The sequence below is a fragment of the Haliaeetus leucocephalus genome, unplaced genomic scaffold, assembly GCF_000737465.1.
Source record: "Haliaeetus leucocephalus isolate CR32 unplaced genomic scaffold, Haliaeetus_leucocephalus-4.0 Scaffold177, whole genome shotgun sequence".
Classification (NCBI taxonomy): Eukaryota; Metazoa; Chordata; class Aves; order Accipitriformes; family Accipitridae; genus Haliaeetus; species Haliaeetus leucocephalus.
In genome coordinates, this window is record NW_010972613.1 from 299,454 (window position 1) to 312,776 (window position 13,323).

Here is a 13,323-nt window from a genome sequence, read left to right on the forward strand (position 1 = left end):
GCTTGTTCAACCCCCGCAGTGAAGTTGTGAAGTTCTTTGCATTGCTGCCCGAGTTCTTTGGCATTTGGTAGAGCAAACTGAGTACTGCCAGCTCTGTCTTAGGACACTTGTATTCCTGTTCCTCTTTTGGAGTCTTCCTTGGAGGTTATGGGTAGTTGTTTTAAAGTGCTCAGGCATGAGTTGATGGATTGCCCTGCAGGATCTGTTCCTTTTGTTGCAGGCAAATACTGCTTTACCAGCATCATCTTCCAGGTGCACCCCACTTTCTGTGCTTGGGCTTTTCCTGATGTGATCATTTGCCAGAAAATAGAAATGGTCTTTTTTGATTGGTCTGACCTGTGAGTTAGTCTGTGTTCACATTAAAAAAAGACCCTGCATTAGAGTTGCTGTGGACTTTCAGTAGCATGGCACTCTGGCAAAGAATCACACAGTCACCCACTTCGTTGCCACTAAGCCTGGCTTGATCTAAGGATTGTTTGCAAGTATGCCAGTCAAAAATAAGGGACTGTCACCCTGCAAAATGTAGTAACTAGGACAAGCTCACAACAGTGAACTCAGCTGTAGTTCATTTTAAATAGGGTTGTCCAATTAGCTAATTTTGAAGCTGAAATTGAAATGTCATATAAACCAAATGTGGGTTGAGCTAGACCTTCTGTATTCAGCCTTTTTTAACCTTTTCTGTATTGAAAGAGAACCTTTAGGGTTTTTTTAATTAGTTATGCACCATACTTGAATAAAGAATGCAAATTGTTTAAGTTCTGTGACTGTATTATGTTTAATAAATACATTTTTCCAAATAAGCTATTTAGTGGAAAAAATTCCACGGGTCCTCTCATACTAAATGCTCAGGGTCTTTTGTACCATTCCCACCCCCTCACCTGGAGGTGGAGTTTTCCTGCTGAGTGGTAGTACATCCTAACAGATGATGCAGTTGCCAAATTGCGATTAGACCCTCCTTCTGTCCAGACCGCCAGATGCTCTTGGACATCCTGCTTCCAGCAGATACTGTAGAATAACAGTAGCTTCATTATAGCCATCCCATTCAGACAGGACACCATGTATATCAATACAGAGGCTTGGTCCTGGCCGGAACAGCTAGATTATTAATGATCTCCCTGTCCTAGAAAATAAGATGAGTTTTTAATTTATATGTGGCCTCCTTGCCTCTGCTAGACCAGGATAAATACAAGAATATGGTTTATGCATGCATTTTATCAGTGATAGTGTAGGCTGTGTGACTTTGTATAGGATCCTACTATTTGTTTGCAGTCATGTTCTCCTACCTGTCCTCATATGCATACTCTCCCCTTTATTTGTAGACACCGCCTGGAAGAAGGGCAAGCCAGCAGCTGGACACGCAGACTTAAAGTTTTTCTTTGCTGCACACGGACAAAAGACTCTCAGTCAGTACGTACCAAATATGTCCTGTCGGAGAGCAAGCTCTCTGTGTATAGCTGATGATGCATGGGACTCAGCGGAGCGTAGCAGCGTGGGGTTCCTGCTGTCAAGCCTGGACAATGTGTGTCTCATTTCACTGTGAGTGTTCTTTGAGATCTGGAGGCGCAAGGAGTCCAGTGAGCCTTGATAGTAGTGCATGCAAGGACTGGAAATGTCTCTCAAGAAGCAGCAAACTGAGCTACCTTCAGAATGACCAGTTTTGCTGCATGCTGGTTCCTTCTCCTTCCTTTCAGCCCAAGTAGCCCAAATAAGCACTTGCTTTTCTGCAGGAGTGTACCTGGGTATTCCATGCAGAAACAGAAGCTGATGTTTCCCTTCTAGATGCCGATGTCACATTGCTGGGTAGGGTAGTTGTCTTCTCAGAATGGCTAGTCTTAACCCTCTGGTTTTGAATATTATAGGACAGTCTCCGAAGGTAAAGTTAGTAGCACTGAAAAGCAATGTTGTCAGTGTTAAACTCTTGTCCTGAAGTTGTTCTTTACCTTGCTGTTGCAGTAAACTGGGATAATAATTTTAAGTGAAGATATCAGTGGAAGAAATACATATTTTCACTATGTTTAGGTTCAACATTTGACAGCACTTTGTGGTCAGCTTCAGTTTCCCTTTATCAGCCAGCTTGCTTACGCAGTTTCTCCTATAGTTTGTGTCAGTGTTGTACGCTTAAAGACAAGAGAGATACCTCTTTGAAAATGGGAAAATGTAAACCTGTCAGAATCAGCAAAAGAATACTTCTGGATTACTAACAGTAAAAAAACTACTACTTAATCCATAGAATTACATGAAGATCATTGGTTTGAAGTTTTCACATGATACAGTTGGGATTTTTCCTTGCCATTATCTATCCAGCAGGGAAGGGTAAGGGGCTTGATATTGCTTCCCAAAAAGTTAGCAATCTATACTTATTAGAAGCAATGGGAGCAGGTTTGTCCCTTAAGGTGGTATTCAACAGGACTCCTGAGGACCTGCTGGAGAGGTGAGTACTAAGGTGGAAAATTTTGCTGATGACTCATAACATTTAGGTTGGTCAGAGTTACGGGTATTTGAGAACCCTTGAAAGACCAAGCCAGAACCAAGGTATTGTTATCAAAGGTAGAAGAAAATCGTAAAGAAAGATGAGCTGATGCATGTACATCTGAAGAAACAATTTCAATTACTTGCATACACTGGCCTCTTGACTTAGTTGCAGCCTCTCAGGAAAAGAGCTAGGAGTTATCAAGGACGCTTCAGCAAAGACAGCAGTGGCCAAAAAGCAAAAAAACCTTTAGCTTCAGTAGAAGGGCATAGAAAATGACAGGGAAAACACCAAGGGGCTGACCACATCGGTGATGTCCTCCCTAAATATAGCCTGGTGTTTGGTCTCCTAAAAGATGCAGCAGAAAAAGGAGCATGTTGAAGGGGATATGAACTTGTATAGGAAGAGAAATGAGGCTGGGCTTTTAACCTCAAAAGGGAAAGGTGTAATAAGATGAAGAGCTGTGTAAGAATAATGGAGAGTCAGGTGAAGGCTACCTGAACATTTGTTCATCATAGATGGCAACCAGTATGAATTAGATTAAAAGGATTTGTTGGTAAGTGCTGTGTAGTTATCCGCAGGGTGCAGTTTCCAAAGTGTGGATGGCTGCAGGAATAGTCATAGCCCTTTTCCAGAAACCCAACAACATGTACTGGCATGCTGATCCTCCCAGTGGCATGCTCCTGTAATACTGGATGAAATGCCACCATGTTCCCAGGGAATGTCCCTGCCCCAACCTGCTGTCCCACTGAGGAGTCGTAGCCCAGGACTGCCAGCTTTCACAGATCATCTGCTACAGCTGCTTAGGAAAGTCCATCTGGAAAACTGAAACAAAACAAGCTTTGTGTCACGGCAGCTCAAACAGCAGCATTTCCTTGGGGGTCATTTTCTGCTCCTCTGCTTGCCTGTGCTACCACAGCAGAGGCACCTTCCCCCTGACAGCACAACCAGGTTGCCTTGCCCAGGTATCGAGAGACGCCTGTCTGGAGGGTGCAGCATGGGCGCTGTAGCCTGGCTTGAGAGCACTGACAGGCATTGGAATGGCCTGGTTTCTGAACAGCTCTATTTTATTCAGGAATGCAAAATATTTAATTTCATGTCAAGCTTCTTTTAACAAACTTTTCATTCTGCAGTGACTGTCTGTTTCTACTTTTTTTTTTTTCAGTTCAGGATAAAAGCAGATACCAGAATCTCCAAATTCCTTGTGCTATTGAATTTCCATTTTACATTCAGCTTGAGCAATTTCCAGGCTCTTTTCTTTGCAGAAACAAGCTCTGACTTTGTGTGTCCTGGCATGACAGTGTGTGGAATGAATGCATATGTAAAGGATCAGAAATGAATCCATTGCTGTCTCTCCAAGTCTTTATGGAAAAAATGTTCTAGCAGAGGATCATCGTCCTCTGGGCTGGAAAATAGTTCTGCAGAGTGGACATGGCATTGGGGCAAGAATCTGTTCTTAAGGGTCTGAAGTGAAATCTGAAGTGCTAAGTGTCCACTGGCTCTGCCAACGCCAGAGCCTGCAGGGTTTGTAGCAGAACACTACAATTAATCCTACAATGTAATATCAGGTGCTCCAGCAAAAGCTTTTTTCTTTGGAACAGAACATAAATGTTGAACTTTCATTATGGCCTTTTACTTTGGTCAGAGTATTAAGGGGTGTTGCTGTCACTTTGGGTTAATGGGTGTTTGTCATATTTTTACTTTGAGGCTGTTTGCATTTCTTCTGTGCTTATAGGAATTGTGCTAAGATTTATAGGGTCAGCACTTCAAGGATACTACAGTTGTAATGTTGGAGAGGTTAATGCCAGGCCGTTTGCTCTTCAAAGGCACAGCTGGCATGGAAACCTGCACAGTTGGCACCTGAAGCCCCGTTCTTAATAGTGATTTAACTTGCTTTTGTAGGCAAGTAAAAAATGATAGAAAGTAATCTTGCACTCCAGGAGTTTGTCAGAGATAAAAGAATGTAGGTCATTTCCTGCAAGACTGCTAGGGAGAGAAGGGATTTGCTTTCTTGCCGGTCAAACAAGAGAAATGGAGAGATCCTTTCCTGAAGACCAGCCTTTCAAGTGCATGGCTCAGGCTTTCTACAGACAAGACTGCAGTCACATGGCTTTAGGTGCTGAGTAAAGGATGCTATGAAAACATGGGTTAAAAGTTCAGGATAAGGCTGTGACGCACCTTGGTAGGAAAGGTTATTGATGGCATGAGTCAAAATACTGACCATTGGCATACTACAGCACTTGCTCAGTCCCACATTTTGTTGACCCACCCTCTGGGTCACCCTTGTCTTTAAGCATGCTGGTCTGAGTGATGGCTAGATCAGCATTGTCTCACAGTCCCAGCCCATCTCCAACCTCCCAAACAATTCTCACTTAAGATCTTGTGGGGTTTTCCTTGTTATTTTCCCTTTTGCTCTGTACTACATTTCTCCTCAAAATACCTCTGTCACTCTGCTTCAGAGCTTTTGCTTGACCCTCTCAGGTCACTTCTAATTCTGTCCCTCCTGTGGTGTCTTTTTGGGGTTTGGTCACCTTCTCCTCTGGACTTGGATCTTCTTGGATCTTCTTCCAGGTTTTCCTTTTCAGGTCCTTCTGCCTTGGGTGTAGTCCAAGATAAACCTGGAAAAGCCTGGTAACTTGGTCAGCTCCTTCAGTACCAAGAGCTGCCATGTATAACACCTGCTTGTTGCAATTAACTCTTCGAAATCACATAGCAAAGAGTGTGATGGTGAGCAATGAGCAGCTACAGAGACTATTCAGTCGCAGGAATCAAAAGCTGTCACTTTCTCTGTGATGTGCCTGGGTTGGTGAGGTCTGGGTTAATTATGGGCCAAAAGATCCCAGGACAGAGTTACAGAATTGAAGAGGCTGTTAAATAGGACAAAATCAGTACTTTTTTTTCCTGAATAGCCTTTGTTTAAATGAAGTTGCTTTTGAGGAGAATGGATGACTCTGAGATGACACTGGACTGGGATTTGCTTGGTTATCACTTTACTTCCTCTGTCTTATTTACAATGTAGAGATGAAAACATTTCCTTTCTCTCCCTTTGTGCCTGCCTGGTCTGTTTCGATGTTGACGTGGTCTGCTTGCCCACACAAGCACCGAGCATAGTACAAATTCAGTCTCAGCTGAGGCCTCTGAGTGTGACTATGTAAAATAAATAAGAGATATTAATATGATTAGACCAGATATGGTGTTCCCTGAAGGAATCTCATGGATGTTTTGGAGAGAGCACTAAAGAAATGAGGCCATTGCTGCCGCATTGGTTCTCATTCTGTGTCCTGTTTTGAGGCTCCCCACACTCAAACTCCTCCTCCTAAACTCTTCTCTCCCTGGATTTTGCAGGACGCCTACTCTGAAATCGCCTACCTTTTTGCTGAGTTTTTCCGAGACCTTGACATCGTCCCATCTGACATCATTGCAGGCCTGGTTCTTCTGCGCCAACGGCAGCGGGCAAAGCGCAATGCTGTGCTGGATGAGGTGGGTGGAGGGGGCCCGTTGCTGTGCAAGGAGGCAGTGGGCATCTCACTTGGCCTCTGACTTACCTGCTGCTCTTGTGACTTAGTGTGTGAGAACTGCATGACTCTGCCCACCTTGTTTCTCTTGTGTGATGGGCTATTGCCAGTCACTGAGCTATAAAATGAAAATACTAACTTCTTTAGCAGCTTTTTCTGAGACTCCCAAAGGGCCCAACTGACACTGAGTCAAGCTTGTGAAACCTGTCATCTTTTCTAGGGAGATGATGCATACAGTTTTAGCTCTTGACCCCAAATGGGCAACTACCTTGAAGGAGGTGGTAGGTACATGAAAGTGAATGGGAAGATTGCTCCTCATATATAGTGAGGTGGAGAAGACTCCAGCATCTGGGTAAAGCTGCAGGATGAAATTCAGGGAAAAATTCCAAAATTCCCAAGCCGTTACTGGCATTGAGATTGCCAACCCAGTAGAAAATTATTCTGGTTTCTTTTTTTTTTCCCCCAGAGATGGGGTTCAGACAGCAGGGATCAGATCAGGCAGAAATAAGAACAGCAGAATTGGAACCAGTTGAGGAGACTGGTTGGGATACTTGAAAGTATCTTGTCCCAGGTTACATAGTGCTTTCTGTTTCTCAGGCATAGATTTTTGTCTTGGTGTCACAGTGAAGAATTTTTATGTATGTTTGTGACTTACAGGCGAACAATGACATTTTAGCTTTTCTGTCTGGGATGCCAGTGACCAGGAACACAAAGTATCTGGATCTGAAAAATGCGGTAAGTCACTGGACTGTGATCTTGCAAACTCACCATGCTTCCCCATGTAGCCTGTTTTCTTTCTCTCAGTGGCTTCTCTTATTCCTTTCTGCCCCTCTCTGGAATAATCAAGGAAATTAAAGATTAGTACAACAGAGTTTAGTAACAAAACTCACTCTCTAGAGGCATTTTGTGTTCAGATCACTTTTAAAGCATTATCCATCTCTGTCTTCCGCTTTGTGGGAAGTGGTGGTATTTCTGCTCAGATGGGGGAAGGCAATGTGAGGTTTCTCCAAAGCCAGAGGTAGGGGTTGAGGGCTGCATCCAGGAGTGTTGTGCAGAGCTCCATATGGAAGTACCACCGTCGGAGCTTGTGGAGCCCAGCAGGCAGGGCTCCATCTTGATAACGACAGGGAGCTGCCTGGAGTGAGATGGAGCCTTCCTCCCTGGGTCTGATTGCAGTTCTCAGGATGGAAATGGCTGCAGTCTGTTGTGTGAATTAAGCTTGGCTTTTCTCCTGGCATGCTGCTATTGCAGCCATTCATTGGGCAAACTGTATTCACCCCCCTTGATGAGATGATATTGCTGCAAGAGAGGCAAGACTGACCAAATCCCAGCATCTCTGATCAAGTGATTCTGTGATTAACCTGCTTGTGGCTGTGCTGTACTGCATTGTGTTTAATGCTAACATCCTGCTCGTGCTTAGCTTGTCTCTCCTTCTGAATAGGTGACTGTGGGGAGAGATGTCAGCAGAAGTTATAGAAGATGGCACTGAGGCATGTGGCCCCAGGCTGGCTTTATGGTCCTCTCTGGGCATCTTACAGCCTGTGACTATGTGGAAGCAGTACATTTAGAGCACTCACCTTCTTGGGACTTAAACTAGTTTATCTTCTCCTCAGCTAGGGTAGGGTGGGGTAAAATGCATAGGCGATGGCCTTCTGTTGCAACAGGGTGTTTGATAAACAGAGGAGAATTTCTCTTGAACTAACTTCTAGTTCTGTTAAACAGCTAGCAGGGTCTGCTCAGGAAAACAGGCATAGCTATACTGAGCTGGTTTGGGGAGGGGGAGGATCTTGCCCAGCAGAACCAGCTTGCTTTCCTGCAGTCACCTGGAAATGCTGACAGTGCTGTTCTGGTGGTGCTGAGAGAAGGCTGATGCTCAGAAAGAAGGGTGCACGTGTCTCACTATGATGAAAAAAGGGAAACAGTAGAAAAACACTGTCTAACAGAATAAGGCCTTTAGTGAGTCTTTTGTCTCTTTCAGCAAGAGATGCAGCGGTACAAAGAGGTGTGTTACTACATGCTGTTTGCCCTGGCTGCCTATGGCTGGCCCATATACCTGATGAGGAAGCCCACATGTGGACTCTGTCGCCTGGCCAGATCCTGCTCGTGAGTGATCATCCTATCTATCACTCTACCTTTTCTTCTTCCCTTTTCCCTTCTGTTTTTCCTGGATTTAGAAATACTCTTTCTTTCATCAGTTTGCCATCTATCACCCCTCTATTTCTTCCTCTTCCTTTTTTCTTCTGTATTTTTTCTCTTTTCCATTCTCATGCTTTTTCTTTCCATCTCTCAGTAACTCTGTGCCTTCATACTCCAATATCTTCCTCTTGAATCTCTTCCATACAGTTGCTTATCTGCTTACCTTTTTAAATAAACCAGGCTGTCCTGTGTTCTATCCTCTGGTGCACTAAGGATCATGCCAGTGCTGTGCAGTTTGAACAGCCAGCAGAGAGAAGTCGTCTGGCACAAGACTGCTTTCACACTGAGTCAAAATAGCTGTCTTGGAGCTCAGAAAGCTGATTTATCGGCAAGCCCAGATATGCAGGCAGTTGACATTTGGGTCTTCATTAAAGTATCGGCAAGACTTGACCAGAGTTTTTGCTGTGTTCTCTATGACTAATTTTTGTTTTTCTGCCATGCTGTATAGTGCTCACCTCATGGTAGCAATGCTGTAGTTCAGTTCAGGGTTGTATTGTTTTAAATGTTTGCTCTCAGCTGCTGTAATCATGTCATCAGATTCTCTTTGGGGTTCAGCTTTTTGCACTTATGCAGGCAACTTCTGTGCTGAACCTCTTAGGAGGAATATAGTTCCTTTTGAGTATTTTTATTTGTGAAGTGTCTCTTAAGGGAAAGAAGGAAAAAAAAATCTGTGCTTCTGTTTTTGTTCTGGGATGATTCTAGACCTGTTTTATTTTTTGTTATAAATAGATCTAGATCTCAAGAAATGCTAGCTGCTTTGTGTGTTGAAGCAATGTAGGACTGTGCTATGAAGCATAGTATCCCTTTAGAAGAGATCCCAGCCCCACCATCCATTGATTCCTTGGGGACTGGTTGCACTGTAGCTCTCTCTGGTGCTCGGAATGAAAACTACATCTGATCCCAGTGCCCCTTTTTGATGCTGAAACATGAGTTGTGTGCTGTTTTGTGCAAGAGCTCCAAGTGAAGGAAATAACTGCTGTTGAGATGAGGCCAGTGTGGCATGCAGGGTCTGTCTTTCCCTTATCTCTAGGCATTCCACTCTAAAGCCAGTCTCTTCCATGTTCCTCTTTTCCTCAAAGCTATTTTTTTCTTCTGCAGATGTTGCTGTCTCTGTCCTTCGCGTCCCCGCTATGCACCTAGTGTCACCATTGAAGAGGATAATTGCTGTGGCTGCAATGCCATTGCCATCCGGCGCCACTTCTTGGATGAGAACATGACCTCGGTGGACATTGTTTACACATCCTGCCATGATGCAGTAAGCAGAATCTGCAACCCCCTTCATATTTGGGGTATGCTTCTAAGGCTCTTTCTAATGGGATTTACGTGCTTCCAGGTGTAGTGGTACAAAGAAGGAAACTTAAGCCTTTTTCTGACACTAGAGCGTCCCATCCTATCTCTCCGTCAAGAAATTCTGCCACGTGGACAGAAATATTTGCTACTGCCAAAAATCAGATCATTCAGAGGAGTGCTTACCCATAAGGCATAACCTGTCATGCTGCTCTGCCTCTTTTTCCCTGAGCAGGAGAGTAATTAAACAGGAATGTCTCAATTGTTACAGTAGTGGATCTTTTCCAGGTTTATGAAACGCCTTTCTATGTGGCAGTGGACCATGATAAGAAGAAGGTGGTCATTAGTATCCGAGGAACTCTGTCTCCAAAAGTAAGCACACTGTGCAGTGGCCTTGTATACCCTTGGCCACTCTGGCAAACTTTCAGGAGGATCTGAGACCTTCCTGACTCACACTTGGTGTTTGACTTACCTGAAACATGGTGACTTCTTTTCTTCCAGGATGCCCTGACTGACCTAACAGGGGATGCAGAGCGCCTTCCAGTTGAGGGTCACCATGGAACATGGCTAGGACACAAGGTGTGTAAAAGAAAACAAAACAAACCCTAAACAAAAAACCCACCACTTCTAATGTTTTGACTTTTTAATTATATGCCAAAAAAAAAGTGGTCTTAATTGCTTGAGGTGCTTTTAAGAAGGATGTAACATAATTGCAGTGAAATGACTTTGAGATGTTAAAAGAAAATCCTTAGTGTAACAGTTAAAATTGCTATGTCTGTAATTAAAAAAACCCATACAATTAGTAAAAACCAAACTGTAAAAGGCATCTGTGGAGACATAGAACAAAATTATTGGAGTAATTCAAATTATTTTTTCTTCCAATGACCTTTTCAGAATTTGCAATCAAACCCTGAGCATGTGTTTAAAATTCTGTTGCAGTAGGATAGGCGTTGAACCTCATAAAAGGATACTGGCAGGACTTGCATCTGTGTAATTAGACTGATGCTATGTGTCTGTGTTAGTGATCAGGACTGGGCTGACTAAATCAATTTACTATAAAGCTGACCCTTGCCCTAGTCCAGCAAAGTAATGACACACATGCTGAGTTTTAAGATTATCAAGAATTTGGCAGCCTCTCAAGACACAGTGCCTGATTGGGAAAGAAAAATACAAACTGAAGGTTGTGTGTGTGTTGGAAGGAACGTAGCAACTGCTGGAAACGCTGCTACTCAGGGAGACAAGATGCTGCTGATCATCTGGTCAGTGTTCCTTCAGGGCAGGACACTCTGCTCCTAATTCCTAAGGAGCCAAGAGCTTGGGAGCTCCTGCTTCATTCGTGATGTCCAGCCTGAATGCCAAACCTCTTCTCTGTGCTTTGATGCTCTGCTTTAGGAAGTAGAGCATTAGCAGGTGATAGATAACTGCATACTCAAATGCTTAGCTGGATATGGATCTGATAAAAAAGTGCTTACCTAAGAAAGTGTTGTTCGGACTCTCTGTGGTCTCCAAGTCTCCTGGAGTGGGTCTTTTTGAAAACAGTGTTTTGTACCTCCTGTTTGGCTAAGGGGTATTTCCTTTGTTTCCCCCAAAATGAGAAAATTAATCACCTGGTGATTACATAGGACATGTTATGGAAACATAGATAGATGAGGTAGTATTTTGTCACATAACTGATACTTAGCTATGTGAATCTTTACTATTTAACACTTCTGAAGCATTATGTCTACTGTCAATGACAATGTCACTTGGTTTTGTACTAATTCATTCAGCTCAAAGTAACTTTTCACAATCTGTGTGATCAACAGTTTGTACAAAGAAAGGAAGGTAAAAGGAAACAAAAAGGAAGCAAGGGGAATTTGTTCTATTTTTAATGTGCAGAGAAGCTAGTAATAGATCCTCACAGAAGTTGGATTTTCTTTTAACCTTTACGTGGAAAATATTCATATGCTAGTGTCTTAGATGAAACATTATCAGATCATACCCTTTGTTCTGTATTGAGTTTTTATTTGGCCTTTGTGTTATTTCTTTTTTGATTGTTGCTAGTACAGAAATACAGCTTTATCTTAAATTATTATCAATATTAATCTCCAGACAATAATGTACTGTTGATTCCTGAGGGAAACTAATGGAGGTAATAGAATTTAAAAATGTCTGTCTTAATGCATTTTTAATGTCCAGAAGTCAACTTTAATACAAAAATAAATGAAGTGTTTTGCTAACACATCTAACTTGGAGAAGAGTAGTTGGCCATTCAGGAGCTTCCTGTAAGTTGTTTGATTTCTGTTGTTTTTCTTGTTGATTTCATCCTGCACACCCAGCAGGCTGCCATGGCCTGTTATCTCCACCTGTGGAGCCCGCCTGTCACTGTGCTTCACGTGGTGTCAATCAGACATCCTAAGAATTAAAACTCTTAATGTTTATATGAGCCTTCTTATCACTCCACCGGTACCACAGCTGAAAGTGTTTGATTGCTTGGGTTGCTGCGAATGCCACAGTTAAAATATATATTAGGTATCTGAGCTATTTCGGATCAAAAAACCATAGCTGTAATGAAGGTTTATGGGTTAGCATGCCAAAAAAAAAGGGGGGGGATTGTCACCATTTGGAGGGGAGATTAGCTCCAAAAAATAAATCTAGCTTCACTATTTTTGAAATAAAATCCACTGATTTTATAACAAAATTAATTTTAAAATAATCATAAGTCAAGGGCATGAATCTATACTTAATTCTGTTGAACTTGTATAGACAAAACTACTAAAATGATGATGTTATGGAGATTTGTTTCCTGGTGTTGAGCCAACCGGCATGACAAGAAGTAGCTGCTATAAGCAAGCCCTGAAAGCTCAGCCGTGATAACAGCTCTCACCAGTTTGATAGAACAGTCAGTAATAGCAGAAACTTTCAAGCCCTTTTCTCTACCAAATAGACTCCCTCTGGGTTTTCACACACAATTCAAATATCACAGAGCAGTTTCGTGCCTTCAAACTGTAAAGCAATACAGAATATTTCCATTTTGCTTTCCCTAGATCTCCAATCTGTTTGGTTATTTACATGTGAGGTTTGAAAATTAAGCCCAGATAGTTTTATTCCTTTGAAACTTATGAAACAGTGTCCATTTTAATGGAAAGTCTAAATGTAGCTTTGCAGTGTTAAGTCTTATTCCATAATATTAAAATCACTGTCTATATTAAAATGTACTTTAATTATCAAAAATATAGCTATAAGGCTAACAGCCCATTAGTAATATCACCATGGATTTAGGTCATACTTTTCAAAAATAGAATCCTAAATTCATGTTAGAAATTTATATAAGTAGTGTGCTGTTCACTTCTCATTAGAGTTGGAAATGGAGACTCTTCTGAATGCAGTGGAAGCTGGCTAGCTGCTGAGATCTGAACACAGGCATAAAATATCATGGCATCTGCTTTTTGATAATGATGGTAGCATTACAGATGTCCCATTTACAGGCTCAGCAGAATCACCTGTGTTCTGCTCTTTCTCTTCAGTAGTCAGATTGGTTTTGATGGTGTGTTTGATATTGAGGACTTTGAAAGTTCCACATTTGCTTTTTGAGGGTCATGAATTCTTTTATGTCTCTGAGATTAAATAGTCCTCAATGATGTTCACTTTGTACTTAAACTGTTTTCAGGTAGGGGTGTAATGGAAAATAGCAAAGGAGATCTTCCCTGGTTTTTGACTAACCCAGGCAGTGTGAATTATTTGAGGTCTGTAATCACCAAATTAGAAATAGATGATTTCTGTTTACCCATGTTCACCCTGTACTACATCACTGTTTTTCAGCCTTTGTAGTTCAGGCTTGCTTACCACTGAATTAAACTGTAGTAAAGGCATAAC

The 13,323-nt window shown here is 42.3% G+C and overlaps 1 protein-coding gene across 9 annotated transcripts in view; it reads left to right on the top strand.

The window, feature by feature from the left end:
- DAGLA (diacylglycerol lipase, alpha) overlaps positions 1–13,323 on the top strand; it is a 68,454-nt gene that overhangs the window by 38,375 nt on the left and 16,756 nt on the right. For all 9 annotated transcript variants that reach the window (XM_010564262.1, XM_010564267.1, XM_010564263.1 and 6 more), the window contains 7 exons: positions 1,320–1,407; positions 5,816–5,950; positions 6,643–6,720; positions 7,964–8,088; positions 9,280–9,436; positions 9,757–9,840; positions 9,970–10,047. In XM_010564262.1, the coding sequence (XP_010562564.1) occupies positions 1,320–1,407; positions 5,816–5,950; positions 6,643–6,720; positions 7,964–8,088; positions 9,280–9,436; positions 9,757–9,840; positions 9,970–10,047 (745 nt within the window). The remainder of the gene's footprint in view (positions 1–1,319; positions 1,408–5,815; positions 5,951–6,642; positions 6,721–7,963; positions 8,089–9,279; positions 9,437–9,756; positions 9,841–9,969; positions 10,048–13,323) is intronic.